Genomic DNA, 21,196 nt, shown 5'->3' with positions numbered 1-21,196 from the left:
GGAGATGAACTAGAATGGGTATGAGGTTCTAGAAAAAGAGGAAAAAACTTCCATAAAAGTGACCTAATATCTTATCCAGTCACACTAACTCTCTGTTTCTTAAAAAGCAACACAGTTTCAGAATCGTTCCTTGCTCAAGCTCCAAATTTATACCATGTCACCATTAAAGAGGCAGAAGGATATCAACCTAAATTCAGAAGTCCACTATCTCTGCATTTACCACCTCTCCTCTGGCTTGAGGGATGTTTTGATTTGTAAAGACTGTAGAAATATGACAAAAATAAAGACAGAAATTACATCACAATAGAATTTTATAGCACATCTGTTTAATTATATTATGACCATTAATGCAATATCTGCCTCAATAATTTAACCCAGATAATTAAAAAAAAATGGCATAATGACAGTTTAAAGCTGGTTCAATCCCAATGTTACAAGCTTTAAGAGTGAAAACAGAAGACTATTTAAAATAGCTAAAAAGGTAACATGTGTCATAGTGCTTAATGTTTCTGTAACTGCTGGTAAGGCTTACATCTAAAGCTGACGCAGAACTCTCAATGGCATTGAAACAGTTCTTTTCTCAGCCCCACGCACGGTATATATACCCTGGTGCTATGAGTCGGGAAGAGACTGGCTATGGGTGCCACTTCTTGTCTTCAGCTGGGACTGTGCAATATCAGCAAGTGCGCTCTGTATCTTTTCCAGAAGCATGTCCCCTCGATAAACAACATCCTCCAGACATGTAGCAGCTTCGTGATTTTCTTCTTCCAGCTTATACAAGCTTGCAGCCTTTACAAGACACAAATTTAAGAATGTTCTAAGAAATGAAAAACTTGGAGATTAATGAAAGTTGAGGCAGAAAGAACCTGCAGTAAAAGTATTTACTTTAAAATCTGATGACTACACAACCATTGTGATCGATTTTTCAGTTGCAGAAATCCTAAGATCAGATTAAAGTTTCAGTGGCAGAAATCCTCAGATCAGAGTCTTCCCTGTATGATTTACTTAAAAGATGACTTTTCGATTGGAGATCTCTGGATGGCTACATGAGACTCCCTTCCACACTGCTTTCGGACGCTACTACTCTACTCCACACCCAGAATGTACCCCTCCTCTCACTCTTTGCAAGGAAAAGAAGCAAACTAAGGAAAATGGCAAGTTTTCTTTAAGCTCAAAATTGGACAATTATATACATTCAGCTCAGTCTTTAACAGACTACAGTAGTTCACAGTAAAATTCCCACTCTAAAATTTAAGTTAACTTTGAAAATTGTAACAAAAGGCACTAAATCTATCTCTTTAATTCAAAATTCTCTACTCACAAAATTCTCAAAGGAAAAGATATTTTACCTGTAAAGCAGCTGTAGATTCTTCACTGGGTAAGGAATCTATCAAAACATCAATGTCCTTTGCTGTTCGTGCAATCAACGCTGCAAAAAGCTGGGCATATTCTAGAGAAAGATGGCACTCATTTAGGATGTTAGAGAAGCTCAAGTTTTCAGAAAGAGAAATTAAACTTTATGAAAACAGAAAACTTCATAAGTTTATCTGTAGCAGGCTTCTAATGAATAAAGTATAATTTTAACACATCAATTCTATTACGTTTGAGAATTAGCTTTAATATTAACTCAAATTGAAATGTAAGCATAATGTATATCATTTCATTTATTAGGACAATACAGTGGTCACTTGAATAAAGAAATCTATAAATGGGATGCCTTTCTTATTAAGGCCCCTCAAGTAAAATTCAGCTAAATTCATACAATTCTCCTCTAAACAAGTAAAACGTCTGTTATTTCACAAGAAAAGAATTATGAGGTGTTATGTAAATTGACTATAACAAATTCATTTCTTTTATGACAAACTTGTAGTAATATTCTCAAACAATAACATTTTTAGAAAGCCATAAATAAGTTGAATTCTTCAATAAATCTAATTTTAAGGGCTTACAGGTAATGTGAGAGTCAAACTAAGAGAAGCCAAGAAAATCTGTTTACCTTCTGTGGGATTGGCCGGCTGATCTTTGTTAATGGCTGTCTGAATATTACTAAAAGAGGCAGGAGGCCCACACTGCTGCAGCACTCCAATGGCATTACAAAACTGATCTGCAAGCTCGAGGCCAAAGGAAACAGGGCAGAGTTAGAAAGGATTTATGTTTCACCGATTTTACTGGTAACGGCAGCCAACAATGGCCTCTGAGCAAGAAAATAAAACAGAAAGGAGTAATTCTGGATAACATAAACCAGTTACTAACAATGATTAAATGTTTTAATCATGCAAAGAAACTGCGTTTGGTATCAAATGTTTTAATCATGCAAAGAAACTACATTTGGTTTTAATCATGCAAAAAGAAACTACTTTTGGTATCAATCAAAGAAATACAAAATAATCTTTCTTTTCTTCCCAAGGTAACAGGATGACAAGAGAACTATATGCCAATACTTAACTGCAAGCACAAGTAAAGACTTTTTGGGAAGTAGTGGTGGAAAAGAGCAAATGTGATAGGCAAATATCTAAGAATGGCCCCAGGGTAAATTTTAAAATGTGACTCACGTACAAAGTATACAACCCCTTTTCCGAAACTAGAGTAGTTACAAGTATAAAAGTGGGGAAAAGACTGCACCTTAAGTATTCTGAAATATTTTTCTCCAGGACTCAAGCTGTAAACTCCAGGGCTCTAAAAGTATTCCTTGAAGATTGAGAATACCAAGTCCTTACTGAAACCGTGTCCCATGGGGTTAATGGCAGCTGTCACGCTAACAAAAATACTGGAGTATGTCTTACAGAACAGCAGATGAGGGAACAGCTTGTTAGAAACTCCTCTGCTGTAACCTGCCTTTAATGATTAAGACTCCTTTAGATATTTTTTTCTTTCCCTAACTGCACACGCTCCAAGCTTCATGTAGGCAATGTAATCCAGCACCAGACTTCTTTCTTATCACCCCTACAGATAACGCTGCAGATGCGTCCATCAGGGGCTTAAGTTGTTTTCCAGAAATTTGGAAGATTTGGAGTGGGCCCCTGCCCAGTTCAGACCAGTTAAGAATAGTTGGGACCACCAACCCTGAAACTGGTCCCGTGCACAACACCGATTACCTCACCTTTTTCCCTACCTCCACCCACCTTTCCCCAGGCCTGAGAACACCCTGCTCCGTTATCCCATAAAATCTCAAGGCTCTTCCCTTCTGGGAAGCAATCTGAGATTTTGTTCTCCTGTCTCCTCACTCCACTGCCTCCTGAATAAATAAACCCCTTCTCTGCTGCGAAACTCGCTGTCTCAGTGTTTGGCCTGCTCCAAGTCCAGCAAACAAACCTGGCTCCATAACATTACCATCTCCAAACCTAAGATTCCTAGTCTCCCCACCAACTTCTCTCCATAGTCCCCACCTCTCAAACCTCAATTCCTTATCTCCAATCAGTGAATCAGCATTTCCACCAAGTTTCACTGCCATATTTGAATGACAGAACTCAAAGTCAACTGTTTCCTTTAATATCTAATTTCTATTGAGAATCTCCTAGTCAACCAGTCTAACTTCAGACTCAACTTTCCTTTCATCTTCAAATCCTGCTAATACTACTATAAATCTTACCTTTTTCCTTCTACCATCACTGCTGCCGTTAGTTCAACTTCACACAAGAATTGTTTACAACAGACTCCTTATTAATTTCTAGTTCTTAATTTCTTTTTTAAAATTAATTATTTATTTATTTTTGTCTGCGTTGGGTCTTCGTTGCTGCATGCCGGCTTTCTCTAGTTGCGGTGAGCGGGGGGCTACTCTTTGGTGCGGTGTGCGGACTTCTCACTGCGGTGGCTTCTCTTGTTGCGGAGCACAGGCTCTAGGCGCGGGGGCTTCAGTAGTTGTGGCTCACGGGCTCAGTAGTTGTGGCTCGCCGGCTCTAGAGCGCAGGCTCATTGGTTGTGATACACAGGGTTAGTTGCTCCGCAGCATGTGGGATCTTCCCAGACCAGGGATTGAACCCGTGTCCCCTGCATTGGCAGGTAAATTCTTAACCACTGCGCCACCAGGGAAGTCCCTAGTTCTTAATATTTTCTATGTTATTTTACTCTGCTCAGAAATTTTGAGTTTGCCCCAGCATGGTCTTCAAGATAAATCTCCAAGTCTTCAGACTATTTCAAAGCTTTCAATAATCTAGGTCAACCCTACTTGTTCATTATCTATTCCTCCTTCACATATGCCTGACTGGTGATAAATTCATTCCTGACTACACTGCTTTTGCTCACATTTTGCAAAGGTAATAGAGTGGCAGTTAGTGCTCTGAAGCTGTACAAACATGGATTCTAATTCTGGTTCCTCGAGGTTTTTAAAAAATTTTTAAATTGGGAACATTCTCACATTATAGCATTGTTATGAAGAATACAGAAAACACACACAAATATTCAACACACTGGCTATTTGCTCTGTCCTTATGAAGCTCTCAAAATCCATTTACTCAACAAATATTTATCAAAAATCAACTCTATGACAAGCACTGTATATAACTGTATAAACACAGTGATTCAGTGAACAAGACAGTTTCTGCTCTCATGGAGTTCTCAGCGGGTAAAATAAATTTTATTTTAATAATTTCACAAATAATTACAATTCAGATAAATGCTAATAAGAGTCCCTCTATTTTAGTTAATACCACTGAACAGTTCACTTTCCTTCAGCACTTACAGCTGAAAACACTCAATTCATTACAACTCCTAACTACATACTGCTTTTGCATTATTTAAATGTCTCTTGAGTATATGACATCTTTCTAATCAGACTGTAAACTCCTCAAGGAGTAATTCTCTGTAACCATGATGGGGCACCCATCATGGATACCAGGCACCCATACCAGTTAACCAAGAGGTTTTTCTCCAAAATCCAATGATCAGCCTGCCTACCATGGAGTTAAGGGCCATATTCACTTTTCCTTACTATCCTTCTGGCTATGGGACATGTATGAATACACAACATTTCCCCTAAAATAACATCTGTATCCAGCAGCATCATTACAATTTGATTTTGTAAAGCCTCAAAGGAGTATATCCTTGAGGGAGATTGGCTGGCAGCCCAGCCAAGTCACCAAAGGTAGAATTTACCTTGGTGAATTCATCAACATTTAGGGGCTGGCCCTCACACACAAAGTAGATCAGTTTCTCGTGAGCAGATTCACACTCTTCAAGTGCACAAAGATTAATAACAAGAATACCAACTTATTAGCTTCCGGTGAGAAAAAACTGGCAAGAGACCAGGTACTTGGATTTTCCAGTCAACATCTCACCTGGGACATCACATTAAAAACAGAATGACAGAAATGTAAACAATTTAGCTCTTAATGGTAATAAGTACATGAATTCTTTGGTTTGCATATACTTTCTACGTAGACATGACAGGAAAAATAATCAGAAGGATCAAAGTAAAGGGGGCTACTCACAACACCTGACTTTTCATAGGGAGTAGACCTATTGGCAGGCATTTTTAAAACCTTAAATAAAGATATACTAAGGTCAGAAGATTCACTATCATAAAGACGTCGGTTTTCCCTAAACTGACGTGCTGGGAGCGTGGCCAAGAGATGAAACCCTTGGTCTACAGGAACCAACTAAGATGAAACAAAACTTTTCACTTTACTATCACTCCCGCCCCAACCTGAAAATTTTGGCTTAGGAATATTCTCAGCTAACATCTAATGACAAAGATCCAATCATTAAGAACACGACTGCCCTCCGTGGGTTAAAACTGATAAAGGGAAAAAGCTTCCGCTTCCTCTCCCCTCCCGGCCAAAGAGGAGCAATCCCACAAGCACCACTGACAAGAAAATAAAACCTTTCCGAGACAACATGATAAGGCCGTGAAGCGTGAGAGTCCACGCAATGAGATCCTCCACTTCGCAGACTAAGAGGCCGCTGGCTCCCGCCCCGCCCCGCAGCCGGCCTCAGACCTTCCAGACCGCGGCGCCGCCTCCCTCCAACCCCAGCGCTTGATGCTGAAGCCCGGCCTCAGTCCACTCCCCACTTCCGAGTTTTGTCCCTCGGACCTCTTTTTCTGCCTTGCTTTCCCTCGGGAAAGAAGACGACGGAGATAAATCGCGTGCAATTGCTTACCGAGTTCACAGCGTCCTGCAACTGCGTGAGGCGATCCGCCATGTTCCTCCCGCAAACAAAGAGACGTGAAAGCAGCTGCTCGTACGCAATTGGGCAGCTCTAGGATGCGTGCGTCATGGCCAATCACAGGGCTGCGTTCTTGGAGGGGGTGGAGTCAAGCCTCACTCCACGCCCGGCGCGGAGGCGTCGGGACTTTCCCGAGGCCTCCTTTATACAGCCTACCTACACCTGGGGCGACTCAGCTGGGTGCACGTTCAGTAACTTGGGGATTGTACAGGGCCCACTCTGTTTGGGGGGCCAACATACTTTCTCGTGGCTTTTAGGTGTTAAACACTACAGAGATTGTTGGATTACGCGGTTTTTAAAAGTAATTTTCCCTATCCTCCCTTGTATCCATTTATAAACATCGCCTTGAATACTTGCATGGACCACAAAACATACACAGCAAGCAACTAAAGAATACTTGGGAGTCACGGTACCGACTTGAGTGTCAAGAAATCCAAATTAAAATTCAGCAAGCAATCAGGACGGGCTGTGTTCGAGTGCCCCTCCGTTGCTTTTGGGTGCGGAGCGCCTGGATGCGTATTTAAATGTGGGTGTGCTGGGGGGGCTGAGACACGTGAGATGGAAAGCGTCCAAAACTAGTACTAAACTGAGCTGTAATGGCCGTGTTGGAAGAGTATGGAAAACAGAGGTCTTGTGGGCAAAAGTGAGAGGAGGAAGACGGTAAGGTAAGAGGTAAGGTGTAATCAGCGTCTCTTGTTTGTGTGACTGCGAGAAACTCGGTAAGGAACAGAGCAGGGATGGTGGAAAAGAGTGGAAGTTTCACAGTGGGAAAGAGGAGGAGGTAGTGGGAAGAGAGGAGGTTCCTGGAAAATAAGCCAGGTGCGTAGGTGCGGCAAGTTCAGTTTTAAAAAAGATAAGCTGTGCGATTTAAGCTTAGACTTGGGACCTATTGAGGGTTTCGGTGTGAAGAGTGATGGTCGAAACTTGGTATTTAAGGAAAGTTAGAGCCTGGGGATAGTCTGGAAAGAAATCAGGCTGGAATCAGCTAATGACTGCTTTGTGGACTTCAGACAAACTCACAGACCCTCCTCCTCAGGCTGATTATCCCTGATTACCATCCTGGGGTTGGGGGAGGGTGGAGAAAACTCTCCGTTAGGAACTTGGCTTGTGGGATCTACTCCAGCCCTAGCTGGGAAGCTCCACTTCTGCTTCACCACCACCCGACCCCACCTCCAAACAATCGACAAAACTGCTGGGACCTAATTGGGAACCTCTACAGGTGAGGCACCTCCCCCCATAATGGGATTATTGAGAGAATTCTAATTTGTTTTAACCGTGATATGGGGTAAGCTTGTGACCCTCTCTTCTCACCCCCAGCTTAGAGTGTTCCTTACTGAATGTCTGCCACGTGCCAGAAAGTTATGTGGGTGCTGGGTTTGCAAAGATGAATAAGCCAGGGGCTCGCAAGGAGGAGGGGTTTGCAGTTATTCAAGAATGAGGTGAGTTGGGCCTCGACCAGGGTGTTGAGCCTGAGAAGAGAAGACAAGGCTAGTTTTGAAGGAAAAATTCACACGGATTGGTGCCTGGTTGGATACAGAGGGATGAATGAGAGCACGCACGAAGGGAGAATACTAAGTTTTGTAGCCTGACTGAAGAGAATTTGGGCACTTGGGGGTAGAACCACTCTGAAGCAACTCCTATTACAACCCAACTTCCATCCTGTCATCCTGTCGTTATGTGCCTTACAGTTTTCAGTAGCTCCACAGAGACTTAAGGTTGATGTTCAGCCATTTCTGCTTGGCTTTCAACGTTGGCCATAATCTGGCTCCAGGAAACAGATCCTGCCTCCTCGTGTAACAGTTTTCTGAGTGAAATAATCACTTCAGATTATGCAGCCATAGCCCCTGAAAACTTTTGTTTTTCCTGGGCTTCTTAAGCCTCTTCTGGCCATGGAGCCCTAAAGAATCAGATGAAAACTGTGGACCTCTTCCCAGACCAGGCTCTCAAAATTTTGCATACCTTTTCAGGGGTTTATGAACCTCTTGAAGCTGTGGACTTCAGGTAATAATCCACCTGCAAAATACAGTCTTACACGTGTAGCTCAGGATGCCTCAACAGTGGCTCTATTGACGTTTGAGGCTGATTATTCTCTGTTCTGAGGTGCTGTCCTGTGCATTGTAGGATGTTTGCCAGCATCCCTGTCCTCTACTCACCAGATGAGAGTAGCAACGCCCCCCACCCAGTCGTGAGAACACGAAGTATCTCCAGATATTCCCAGATGTCTCCTAGCAAGTGTGGGGCAAAATTGTCTCCAACTGATAACCACTCAATTCTTTATCTTTATCAAAACAATTTCTTTGCTGCTATTTAATTCACACTCGATCTTTTAAAGTTTTACTTTTAATGTAAATTTTATGAATTACTAGATTCCACATGGACCCCTTCTCTCTCCTTTCATGATTTTGACATTTTTTTCATATGCTTTTTCATTTGCTTTTCTTGAATCCCCTACTGGATTATATGGTTTTAAGAGGAGGAACTCAGTATTATGTATCTCTTATCTTTGAAACACAATTTTGGTAATATGTCCTTTTAAACTTTATATTATTAAAAGTTTCAAACATACACAAAAGTAGAGAGAATAGTATGGTGAACACTCATGTACCCATCACCCAGCTTCGATTTTTTTATCAACTCATAGCCAATCTTGTAGTAAGTACTTTGATTTTTTAAAATCTGTAGTGACTCCCTATTTTTTCAGGAAAAAAAAAATCTTTAACAGTTCTTTAACTTGACATTCTAGACCCTTAACTACCTTTATTACCTACTCAGTCACAATTTATTAAACATCTAAACTGTTCCAAGCACTGTGCTGAAATACTGTAAATAAGCATTTGCTACATTAGATTCTTTGCAATTCCCTACAGATGCTCTGCTGTTTCGTACTCCTATGCACATCATATAAGATGCATTAATTCTCTCTTCCTTGTATGAAAAGCCCACACTTCCATCCCTACCTCGATTTTGTTCCCCTGTTGATCATCCACTCAGCTTTAAACCTCATTTTAAACGTTTCTTTCTTGATAAAACCTTTCCTGAAACCCTAGGGTAAGTTAGTTTCTCCCAATCTTCAGAATTGTTCCTTGTACTTGTTATTACACTTAACACATTGAGGTTTAATTATCCATACATGACTCAAATTCACTCACCACCATGAGCTACTTGTGGGCAGGAAACTTTTTTAATTGTTTCCATATTTCCAATGCCTAGCATTTAGCCTGACACTTAGAAGACTCTGAATGCATATTTATGGACTAAGTGAATGAATTTCCTAGCATAATGATTTCCATATGTTACTAAATAAACATTTATTGAATTTAATTTAATGAACACAGTCCAAAGAATGTAACCCACAGGAAGAACAAGTGTTAAAAAAATACAGAGCAATAAAATGGATAACTAATAACCTGCTGTATAAAAAAATAAATAAAATTCTAAAATTCAAAAAAAAATACAGAGCAAAGGTGAGGTTAGAATGAGATAGAATAAATGGGCAAGCTTCACAGAGGACCTTTCCTGCCTTTACCCTGGAGCTCTATTCCCATCTTCATCCAAGGTGTCTTTTTTTTTTTTGCGGTATGCGGGCCTCTCACTGTTGTGGCCTCTCCCGTTGCGGAGCACAGGCTCCGGACGCACAGGCTCAGCGGCCATGGCTCACGGGCCCAGCTGCTCCGCGGCATGTGGGATCTTCCCGGACCAGGGCACGAACCCGTGTCTCCTGCATTGGCAGGCGGATTCTCAACCACTGCGCCACCAGGGAAGCCCCATCCAAGGTGTCTTGGGCTTTGTCAAAAATCTAGGATAGGTTGTCTGCCTTCCTTCCTTCTTTTTCTAGACTTTAAGCGGTCCTTAAGGCTCTAGTTATCTATATCTTGGATTTGGGAATCTTGTCAGTTTTTGTGTTTCCTTTCAATTCTTAGGAATAAAAACTCATCTGCAAAGCTGCTGGGCCCATTTGCTTCACAGGTTGCCAGTGGAACTCTGACATGAGCAAGGAACCCCAGCCAATATTCTTCCCAAGCTGTTACAGTATTTTGGAGCCAAGGTAATGAGGCCCTCTTCTGCTTACTGACACATCTGTCATAGCTGTCCACTGCAGGCACAGGGAACTGCAATGCTAAAGTGTGGAAGAGAGGGAATGGGGTTAGTTCAGGGAAGTGAAATTAATTCAGCATGGCCAGCATAGAGGAATTGAGTTGCAGCAAGAACCTGGAGAGCTGGACAGTTGCTACATCATGAAAAGTATTATGTGTCATACTCAGGAAGATGGACTGTTATCCTGAATGTTTTTACCAGAAAACCTTTAGAAGTATACCTTTAAAAAAATTTTATTTTTTTATTCAAAAGCCATACACATTCAGTGTAGAAATTTTACAAAGAGCAGAAATGTGCAGAGAAAATCATTCTTAATCCAATCACCTGGAGATAAACTATTTTAAACATTTTGATAATGTTCTTTCAACCTTTCTATGCATATAAACATGAATGCATATTAAAAAGAAAACAAAATAAAGCTTATACTATATATATATATTGCTCTTTAACTTGCCTTTTCATAAACACTTCCTGATCAATTAGTTGCCTTTTTTTTTTTTTTTTTTTTGCGGTACGCGGGCCCCTCACTGTTGTGGCCTCTCCCGTCGCGGAGCACAGGCTCCGGATGCGCAGGCGCAGCGGCCATGGCTCACGGGCCCAGCCGCTCCGCGGCATGTGGGATCTTCCCGGACCGGGGCACGAACCCGTGTCCCCTGCATCGGCAGGAGGACTCTCTCAACCACTGTGCCACCAGGGAAGCCCAACCAGTTGCCTATTAAAAAATGATTTTTGAAGGGCTACAAGGTATTCTATTATATGGCTGCATTACAGGTTATTTAATTAACTTCTTATTGTTGGGCATTTAGGTTGTTTTAGTTTTTTTGCTATTGTAAATAACACCTTGAACAGTTTTGTGCACTAATATATATATATAATTTTTATACATATTTACATACTTAAATCCAAAAGTGCAATTATCACACCAAAGCTGATTATTTTTAAGATTTCTGATGCAGCTCATGCCATAAAAAGTATGAAATTACACTCTCACTAGTTCCATCTTACAATGTCTTCTCAGCTCTTTCATCCACACTCGAAGTTCTTGTTCTTTTAAAATATTTACACCTTAGTTTCTTTTTTCTTTCTTTTTTTTTTTTTTTGTGGTATGCGGGCCTCTCACTGCTGTGGCCTCTCCCGTCGCGGAGCACAGGCTCCGGACGCGCAGGCCCAGCGGCCATGGCTCACGGGCTTAGTTGCTCCGCGGCATGTGGGATCTTCCCGGACCAGGGCACGAACCCGTGACCCCTGCATCGGCAGGCGGACTCTCAACCACTGCGCCACCAGGGAAGCCCTACACCTTAGTTTCTTAATTTGATTTTGTGTGTTACTAGTGAATTTGAACTTTTTTCATGTGTTTACTGGCCATTTGTGTTTCTTTTCTTCTATTTTTAAAAAAATTTCCTATTCATGTCGTTTGCTAACTTTTACTTTTGGTCATCAACTTGACTTTTCATATGGTTTATTGTTTATGGTGGTTTTTTTTTTTTTTTTGCGGTACGCGGGCCTCTCACTGTAGTGGCCTCTCCCGTTGCAGAGCACAGGCTCAGCGGCCATGGCTCACGGGCCTAGCCGCTCCGCGGCATGTGGGATCTTCCCGGACCAGGGCATGAACCCGTGTACCCTGCATCGGCAGGCGGACTCTCAACCACTGCGCCACCAGGGAAGCCCCTATGGTGTTTTTTTACTTTAATAAAATTAAAATTTTTAAGTAGCCAAATTTTTGCTTAGAAAGTTCCTCCACTGAATACTTCTGATCACTTCTGGTTTGGCTCTGCCAAATTCCAAAAGACTTTTGCTCAAATAAACTCTTAAAAGAAAAAAAAAAATTTCCTCCCATCATTCTGCGATCAACTTTTTTTTTTAAACGTGTATTTCTTCTAGCTCTTTTAAGATTTTAATTTTATTTATTACTCTGGGATTTCATTGTGACAATGTGAGATAGAGTTGTAATCCTCTCTCCCCAATACAGTGCAGCTAATCAGTTATCAGACACAATTTACTGAACAATCCATCCACGGGTCCAAACCTACCCTTATAATCGCTGCTGTCATCGTCCCAGGGTTTCATCTATTGAGAGTTACTGGAAAGAGGGCATGTGGGACAGTGAATAAACACCATAGGAATGAATAGTACTACCGCAGGTGTGAACATTTGGACCAGGCAGAGGAAGGACAGGAAAAGAGTTGTGCCTATTAATATTATGGTGATTGGTATAGGTTTTTAGTTTAGTAGTGGATTAATCAAATATGGAATTTTCAACATAGTTGCTTATTAAAATAGATAACTGAAAAAGTTAAAGAGCAGGAAATATAAAGCAGGGCAGCAATCTTCCTAAAATAAATTTGAGTCTATAAACCTAATTCCACTATCGTCTCACGAGCCATCTGTCACATGGACTACTGTCCTTTAAACAGCTCTCACGTATAAAATTTGAGCCAGGAAGTTCAGATGAAGGTCTTGAGTCTTCGAGGATATTTCGCTTAGAGAAAAAGAAACTTTATTTTTAATTGTGGCGCTCATCACCAGCGCAATAACCACTACAGAAACAGCACTGCCCCCGTATTTTCATACCAACATCTCCCTGAGGAGCTAAGGCAATTGCGACAGGGAGAAACGATCAACTCCAGCGTTTTGAGCACCAGATTCCTCTTTTTTTTCCGTTTGCAAAGGAAACGCGGGAAACGGGAGCCTGGAGACGTTAGGCCGCAACAGAAAGGGTTATTTTTCACTCGAACGGTAGTTTTCGTAAGTGCGAAAGATACCAAAGTGAGAAGTACAGGTTTCACCCCAGAACTTCCTGGGGTCGCCGCAGCCCCCGGCGCAAGGGTGCCCGCAGCGCAGCGGGCCGGGAGGAGGTGAGCGCGGCCCGGACACGCCCCTCCGCTCCCGTCCCCGCCCCCGCCCCGGGGGGCGCCGTCGCCGTGACGTGAGGGGCTAGAGGAGGCGTGGGGCCGCGCCGTGGGGCTGGTTGCCGGAACTGGAGCCTTCTGCCGGGGCGTGGGGCGCGCGGGCTCCGCGGGGCTGGCAGGTGTGCTGCGCGTGCACCTGGCGAGCGATGGCGCCGGACGTGGGCGCCCCGGGGTAGCGCGGGCTAGGTGGCGGCGCTCGGCCGGGGCAGCAATGGAGCTCCTTCGGCTGCTGCTCCTGGCTGTGTTGGCGTCGGAACCGGCGGCGGCCGGCGGAGCCGAGACCGTCGGGAACTCCAGCGAGGGTAAGGTCGGGGGGCGCCTGACTGCTGCAACCCAAATTTGGTCTTGCATTTCTTGCAAGGTCAGAGTCCACCCCGGGCTCTGTTCGCGCAGCAGGGGAGGCGGTGAGTTCAGAACCGGCAGGAATGGATCGAGGTCCTTTCCTGCAGAAGGCAAGTCCCATTGCTAAGGAGGCCTTACTGTCAACCTCCTAATTTAGGTTGGGGGAATGGGAAGAGATAGGAAACTCTCTTGTTCAGACACATTATTTTCTCCCTTAGGGTGCAGCCATGTTTGTAGGTTTAATTTAACACATTAAAACACCTCTTTGCTCCCAAGTGGCTGGTCTGAGCCTCTGGACTGCGAGGCTTGATGCAGCCAAGCTGCAGCGGGTTTTTGTACTCCAAAATCTAGATGCTTTTCAAACGGGTTATGCTCCGCGGAGTTTCAGAGGAAAAGTGAACCCAGAATGGGACTTTAGACCATAGGTCATGTGCTTGGTGAATGGATTTTAGCAATAGTTGGTGGTTTGTTAATATAAACTGAAAAAAGCGTTAATTGTATGAAGCTGATAATCATGTGCTTTTCCATGGGGTCAAGAACATTCTTGGTTTTGTTTTGAGCTTAAGAGACTAGTTGTAGTTCTGAAACATAATATTTTCTGAATAATGTGATTCTGTTTCTGAATGCTTATCTTTGAAAAGCACTTGTGCAGACTGAATCCTATAATTTTTGCCTAGAATTTAAGGCCAAAGCTGAAAAGGGCAGTTATAGTTTTGCAGAAAAAATAGCCTTATTTATCACAGGGCGCTAACATTCACTGCGTGCAGTATGTGCCAGGTGCTTTTCATGGCAGTGTTATTTAATCCTTACAATCCTGTTAGATAATTATTGTCCTCACTGGTGGAGGATGAACCTGAGGCCCAAGACCATGTTCACTACACAAGTAAACAGCTAAGAGGGGCACAGACAGCAGATGAACCCAAGTGTGTCTTGCTGTAAATTTCATGGTCTTCCACTTCTACAAAGCTGCCCTCCAGTGAGAATGTTTTACTTAGTGTGGTGCTTCACACTTAATTCTTCTCTGAATTCTCATTCCTCAAAATAGAGTCTCTTCTCCCTCCCTCATATGGCTATTTCCATTCTTCCAAGGTGAAGAATCTGAGCGATTGAGTTCACAGATGATCAGATGAGAGAAGTAATTTGAGAAATTAATGTTTTTCAGACACTGTTTCTCACCTCTTTTCTGTGATTACAGCACTGTTACTTCCTCAGCCACATTATTCTTCTGGCCTTGCATCAGTATTGCTGTTCTGTTCAGGAGAGGGACAGCAGGTGGGAACTTGACTGCTGAGGGTTAATGAAAGCTGATATTCTCCACATCTGTCAGATAAAGATCAGAGGGGAAATTAAGGAAGACTTAGTTCCAGACTTGCATGATCCTCCTGGAAAATGTCTGGATTTCTATTTGAGGATTCTGATGGCTATACAAACTTGAAATTGTGTAGCTGTTGTAAGTTAGGAGGATTTACCCATCTTTAGCAGGAAGCGCTAAACACCTTGAGTAGTGGCTTAGAAGCTAAGTGAGTCTTTAAAGGTGGCAGATCGAGTTCTAGAATGTCTGAGGACGGTGCTTTCTGTGACCAGCAAGAGATGAACCATACATCTAAACAGTTTTCCCTTCTCTTGGAGTCCCGGTTCCCTGCTACCCTTAACACCTTTCATTATTGATTGAGGTTCATATATCTGGTAACTTACAGGAACTTACCTAGTGATTGGAGTTGAGCAGAGTGCTATTTGAACCTTCTCAAGTTTGTGCTATGCATAATGCTTAAGGAAGGTGGCAGGCCACTTGTGTAGTTAGTTGCAAGTGTTCTCTTTCTCTCAAAAGTGTGTGCATTTTTGTTTCCTTTCACCTTTTAGGGCTAATGAAAATTCATAAGACAGTATCAGTGAGAAATCGGGAGGGGCAGTTGAATGCTGGCCAGCTCAAGCAGATGAACGGGTTTTGTTTTTAATATTCCATCTGAAGAGAATTATGAAGACTAAGCATTGACAAATCTGTCCTAGAATTTTTCTGTTGAGTTAAAGCAGAAACAATGGAGGTACATTTCAGTAAATAGTAAAGAGGAAGAGGTGGAAAATTTTAAGGTTGCAAGTTTGGGATCTGATTGAGAAAGAAAAGGAACATATTGGGATTAGGCAGCTCTTTTTAGAATGGAATTACTGGAAGGAAAGAGTGACTCTGGGTAGGAATGGAGGAAGGGTATGAAAAATAGAAAAGGGTCCCCTGCTGTAGGTTAGATGGCAAAAAACATTTTTTCCAGAAAAAGCAGAGCCACTGCTTTTCAGAGGAGAGCTACAGCGTAAGTGCTAAGTCTCATGTTAGCCATTTGCCCTGTAATATCCTTCTTTTTAAAAAAAATTTAGTTTTGGCTGCATTGGGTCTTCGTTGCTGCACGCGGGCTTTCTCTAGTTGTGGTGAGCAGGGGCTACTCTTCATTGCGGTGCGTGGGCTTCTCATTGTGGTGTCTTCTCGTTGCGGAGCATGGGCTCTAGGTGTGCGGGCTTCAGTAGTTGTGGCACGTGGGCTCAGTAGTTGTGGCTCGTGGGCTCTAGAGCGCAAGCTCAGTAGTTGGGGCACACGGGCTTACTTGCTCTGTGGCATGTGGGAGCTTCCCAGACCAGGGCTCGAACCCTTGTCCCCTGCATTGGCAGGCAGATTCTTAACCACTGCGCCACCAGGGAAGCCCTGCCCTGTAATATCCTTGATGTGCTGTCTTTCCTATCCACTCCTCAAGTCATAAGACCTAATTATCCCTCAAAAAATGTTTCTGATGCATCCTTTTCCAGAAGTGCAGTTAAGTTCCTGTTAACCTCTTCAGGATATATTTTTGTATTTGTGTCTTCCTTTGCCATGTCTGTTTTTATGAGTAGAAATGAAATGCAGTTTCTGCCAGACTGGACTGTTAAAGTTGTCTTGACTTTCAGTATATTTCCTTGTCACTCTGTGGAAGTCACTTTCTCAACTCGCTGTTCATGATGGATGTGCTGGGCATTTTGTACCTGTTAGACCTCTTGTTCCCACTAGTTTATTTGTAGGAGGACCATACTGACTGCCTGCATTTTGTTTTTAAGGACATGAGCCTCTGAAACATTGGAAAGCTAATAGAAACTAATAATGATATTTTATTGTGTAGTATTGGACAGTTCACAGATTTTTTTCCCATTTGATACTTTCAGCAGCCACGTGATGTATGCAGCACAGTTACCTGCATTTTCCCATGAGGGAACTGAGGCCCATAGGAAATAATTACTTGTCCGAGGTCACAAAATTCAACTATCATTTACCAAACATTTACTGTGTGCCAACCAGGTGCCTGGCACTGTGTGAGGCTCCGGAACATCAAATATGAAAGGGCCCTGCAAGTCGGGACTCAAACCATAACTGGTTTGTTTAATATACAGTATTCTATAAAAATTGTGAAATGGCTCTTGGATTGCCAGAGGATTTTCACACAAAAGTTAGATAAAGATAACTAAGAATAGGAAAAAATATAGCTTTCCTTTCCTAATTCATCAAACGTTGTGTTAGGAGTTCTCACACCTGGCTTGGACAGTAGAATCACCTGGAGAGCCTTGAAAAAAAGGCATGTTGGTGAAGAGACAACTAGAAATTGAAATAGAAAATAAAAAGTAAATTTATAATACCATCAAGAAATATTAAACATTTAGGGATAATTATAATGGGATATGTTACAATCTCTATAGAGAAAACTATCCAACATTCTTGAGATAAATTAAGAAAATAAATAAATAGAGGGATATCTCAAATTCATAGATTAGAAAAGTTCTGTGTTATAAAGGTATCATTTCTCCCTAAATTAATACATTCAGTGCCATCTCAATCAAATCCAAGCGGAGTTTTTTTTTTGTGGAAACTGACAAGCTGCTTTCTAAAATTTATATGGAAATGAAAAAGGGCCAAAAATACTCAAGACAGTCTTGAAGAGGAAGAACAAATTTGGGGCAGAAATTAAGACAGTGTAATATTGGTGATAGGATAGGCAAATAGACCAGTGGTACACAGTTAAGAGTCCAGAAATAAACCCTCATATATGTCTCTTGACTCATGTGAAAGGTGGAATTGCTGAGCAGTAGGGAAACTACTTTCAATAAAGGTTGCTATGCCAACAGGATATTCATATGGGAAAATGAACCTTGACCGTCCCACCTCACACCATACATAAAAATCAGTTTCAGGGCTTCCCTAGTGGCGCAGTGGTTGAGAATCCGCCTGCCGATGCAGGGGACACGGGTTCGTGCCCCGGTCCGGGAAGATCCCACATGCTGCGGAGCGGCTGGGCCCGTGAGCCATGGCCGCTGAGCCTGCGTGTCCGGAGCCTGTGCTCCACAACGGGAGAGGCCACAACAGTGAGAGGCCCACCTAGCACAAAAACAACAACAACAACAAAAAAAATCAGTTTCAGGTTGATTTTAGACATAAATGTGAAAGGTAGAATAAAGTTCTAGAAGTTAACATGGGGAATGTATCTTCCTGATCTTGGAAAATATTGGCAAAGAATTCTTTAAAATCATAAAGGAAAAACTTGAGAAATTGCACTACATTAAAATTAAAACTTCTGTTAATTTAAAGGTAATGAGAGTGAAAAGACAAGCTATAAGAGTGGAAGAAGATATTTGTAACACATATCTGACAGAATACTCATATCAGTGATGCCTAAAGAGTTCCTAAAATTCAATAAAGACAGATAATCCAGTTTTTAAAATTGGCAAAAGGCTTAACATACCCTTTCACAAAGAGGATATTTAAATAACCAATAGGTAAAACAAAATGTTCTTACCAAGTGTTGGTGAGAGTATTGTGTAACTGGAATACTTTCTCACAAGCTGATGTCGGTCTAAATTGGCAAAACCATGTTGGATAACTGTTCAGGAGTATCTACTAATATTGAACATAAGTATACCCTGTTACCTGATAATTCTACTCATAGGTTCTACCCAATAGAAATGCGTACATGTGCACCAAAAGACACATACAAAAAATTGTCTGAATGGAGTTATTTATAATTACTCCAAACTAGAAATAGTCCAAATGTTCGTTAACAGTAGAATAGATAGGGCTTCCCTGGTGGCGCAGTGGTTGAGAGTCCGCCTGCCGATGCAGGGGACACGGGTTCGTGCCCTGGTCCGGGAGGATCCCACGTGCCGCGGAGCGGCTGGGCCCATGAGTCATGGCCGCTGAGCCTGTGTGTCCAGAGCCTGTGCTCTGCAACGGGAGAGGCCACAGCGGTGAGAGGCCCGCATACCACAAAAAAAAAAAAAAAAAAAAAAAAAGGCACAAAAGAATTCATGCTGTATGATTCCATTTAATTAAATTTCAAAAAAAAGCCCATCTGTGGTGTTAAAAGTTAGGATCATGGTTACCTCTGGGGAGGAGGGAAGAGGTAGTGATTGGAAGAGGCCACCAGGAGACCTCTAAGAGGTTAGAGTGCTGTTTCTTGATCTGGCAGTGTAAACTTTATGCACTTCTCTGTAGGCATGGGTTTTCTTTTTTAAAAAAATTAATTAATTAATTAATTTAGGCTGCGGCTGGTCTTAGTTGCGGCATGCAGGATTTTTTTTTTTTTTTAATTGCGGCATGCAAACTCTTAGTTGCGGCATGCATGTGGGATCTAGTTCCCTGACCAGGGATCGAACCTGGGCCCCCTGCACTAGGAGCACAGAGTCTTACCCACTGGACCACCAGGTAAGTCCCTGAATGTTATTTTAATAAATATTTGTTTTGTAATTGATACTTGAACCCTAACCCCAGGAATTTTGATTTAACTGGTTGGAGAGGGGCCCAGGCAACAATATCTTTTAAAAAGCACCTTCAGATAATTGTAACGTACAACCAAGCTGGATGACCACTGTATTAGAATTCCTTTCTAAGAAGGACACCTCATGAGCACTACAGAAAATATGAAAGATAGGAAATGTGTAAAGAAAAGAAGACATTATTTAAAATACACCCCATAGGTGGGATAGGGAGGGTAGGAGAGAGGGTGATGCAAGAGGGAAGAGATATCGGAACATAACATATGTATATGTATAACTGATTCACTTTGTTGTAAAGGAAAAACTAACACACTATTGTAAAACAATTATACTCCAATAAAGATGTTTAAAAAATAAATAAATAAAAAATAAAAAAATAAAATACACCCCATAGGTACCTGTTTTTAATAGCCTTACTTACTTTGTCAAGTGACCAGTTTTTTAAAAATACTGTATACAGTGTCTCTCCCCTTTGTTATCTGGCTTCCTTCTGGTTCTTGTCATTTGTCTTGGCATTTGGGGAAAGAGGGTTAGCAGGCATCGTCTTCCTTTCAGAAGCTTTCGGAAATCTGTTTCTGAAATGGCAGGTGTTCTTCTCGAAGAAGTCGGAAGCAGAGACTGTCACTTACTGTTTTTTGGTCCTGATCATTTTATATTCTCACAGAAGCTGTTGGTTTTCATTTCTGATTTTCTTAATGAGAACGAGACTTCTTAGTTATTTTAACCATTTAAGATCAAAGGTGATCTGCTTCACTGTCACAGCAAAAACCTTCTCAAATAGGTTTATTGCCTGGCATATATATATGTACACACACACACACATATGTATATATTTTTTCTAGAGTATTGTTTCACAAAATAGAACTATTTTATTTCTTATTTCTTATTCATGCTGGAATGGTAACAGCCTATATGTTCATTAGTAAGGGATTGGTTGGATAATCATGTTTACCTAGAATGGAATTATTATATAGCTTTTAAAATGATAAAGCTAGAATTATCTGTTGATGTGGAAAGATATCTAAGATCTATGAAATGGCTATACCAAACATATTTGTGTCTTTCTTTTTTCATCTATATAGAGATGCTCATGCTGATATCTGCCTAAATCCTGAAAGATGTATACCAAACTGTTAATAGTGATTATTTCTATACAGTGTACTTGCTGGAGGAATTAACTTTCTCTGCAGTTCTTGCCTTTTAAAATATGGCTTATGTATGACCTGGAACAATATTACCATTTTAAGGGAAAAACAAAACAGGTGACACCTGTTGAGTGTTGAGAGTGTCACCATTTTGTCTAGATTGTCCCTGTTTTATAAATTTCACATAAAGAGTTGAGGTAGAACCTGTGTTTTGAGTGCCATCAGGGAAGGAGGTTTTTTTCAAATTATGCATTTCCTTTCTGGTAAGAACGCCTCATGATCGCTATAGAAATCTGTTAAACAATGAAATGTGTAAAGAAAAGGCACTTAGGGCTTCCCTGGTGGCACAGTGGTTAAGAATCTGCTTGCCAATTCAGGGACACAGGTTCGAGCCCTGGTCCGGGAAGATCCCACATGCCGTGAAGCAGCTAAGCCCATGCGCCACAACTACTGAGCCTGTGCTCTAGAGCCCGTGAGCCACAACTACTGAGCCCGCGTGCCACAACTACTGAAGCCCACGTGCCTAGAGCCTGTGCTCTGCAACAAGAGAAGGCACCGCAATGAGAAGCCCACGCACCACAATGAAGAGTAACCCCCGCTCTCCGCAACTAGAGAGAAACCCGCACGCAGCAACGAAGACCCAATGCAGCCAAAAATAAATAAAATAAAAATAAATTTTAAAAAAAGAAAAAAAAAAGTCACTTAACATACATTCCCAAGAATATCTACTTTTACTACCCCTACTTATTTTGTTAAGTTACCAGT

At 41.8% G+C, this 21,196-nt stretch overlaps 2 protein-coding genes across 2 annotated transcripts in view; one reads left to right on the top strand and one right to left on the bottom strand.

Moving 5' to 3' along the window:
* Window positions 1-309: 309 nt before the first annotated feature.
* Window positions 310-6,202, bottom strand: MED21 (mediator complex subunit 21). The gene is made up of 4 exons (XM_059081576.2): window positions 6,097-6,202; window positions 1,997-2,111; window positions 1,350-1,450; window positions 310-789 (listed from the first exon to the last, which is right to left on the bottom strand). The coding sequence occupies exons 1-4, from the start codon at window positions 6,136-6,138 to the stop codon at window positions 613-615; spliced, it is 435 nt and encodes a 144-aa protein (XP_058937559.1). The 5' UTR covers window positions 6,139-6,202; the 3' UTR covers window positions 310-612.
* A 6,961-nt stretch (window positions 6,203-13,163) lies between these two features.
* TM7SF3 (transmembrane 7 superfamily member 3) overlaps window positions 13,164-21,196 on the top strand; it is a 37,973-nt gene continuing 29,940 nt past the window's right edge. Inside the window, exon 1 of the mRNA XM_059081173.2 lies at window positions 13,164-13,468. Within this exon, the coding sequence (XP_058937156.1) occupies window positions 13,378-13,468 (91 nt within the window). The 5' untranslated portion in view covers window positions 13,164-13,377. The remainder of the gene's footprint in view (window positions 13,469-21,196) is intronic.

Source organism: Kogia breviceps, chromosome 12 (assembly GCF_026419965.1).
Source record: "Kogia breviceps isolate mKogBre1 chromosome 12, mKogBre1 haplotype 1, whole genome shotgun sequence".
Classification (NCBI taxonomy): domain Eukaryota; kingdom Metazoa; phylum Chordata; class Mammalia; order Artiodactyla; family Physeteridae; genus Kogia; species Kogia breviceps.
This window is presented reverse-complemented; position numbering and strand designations above follow the sequence as displayed.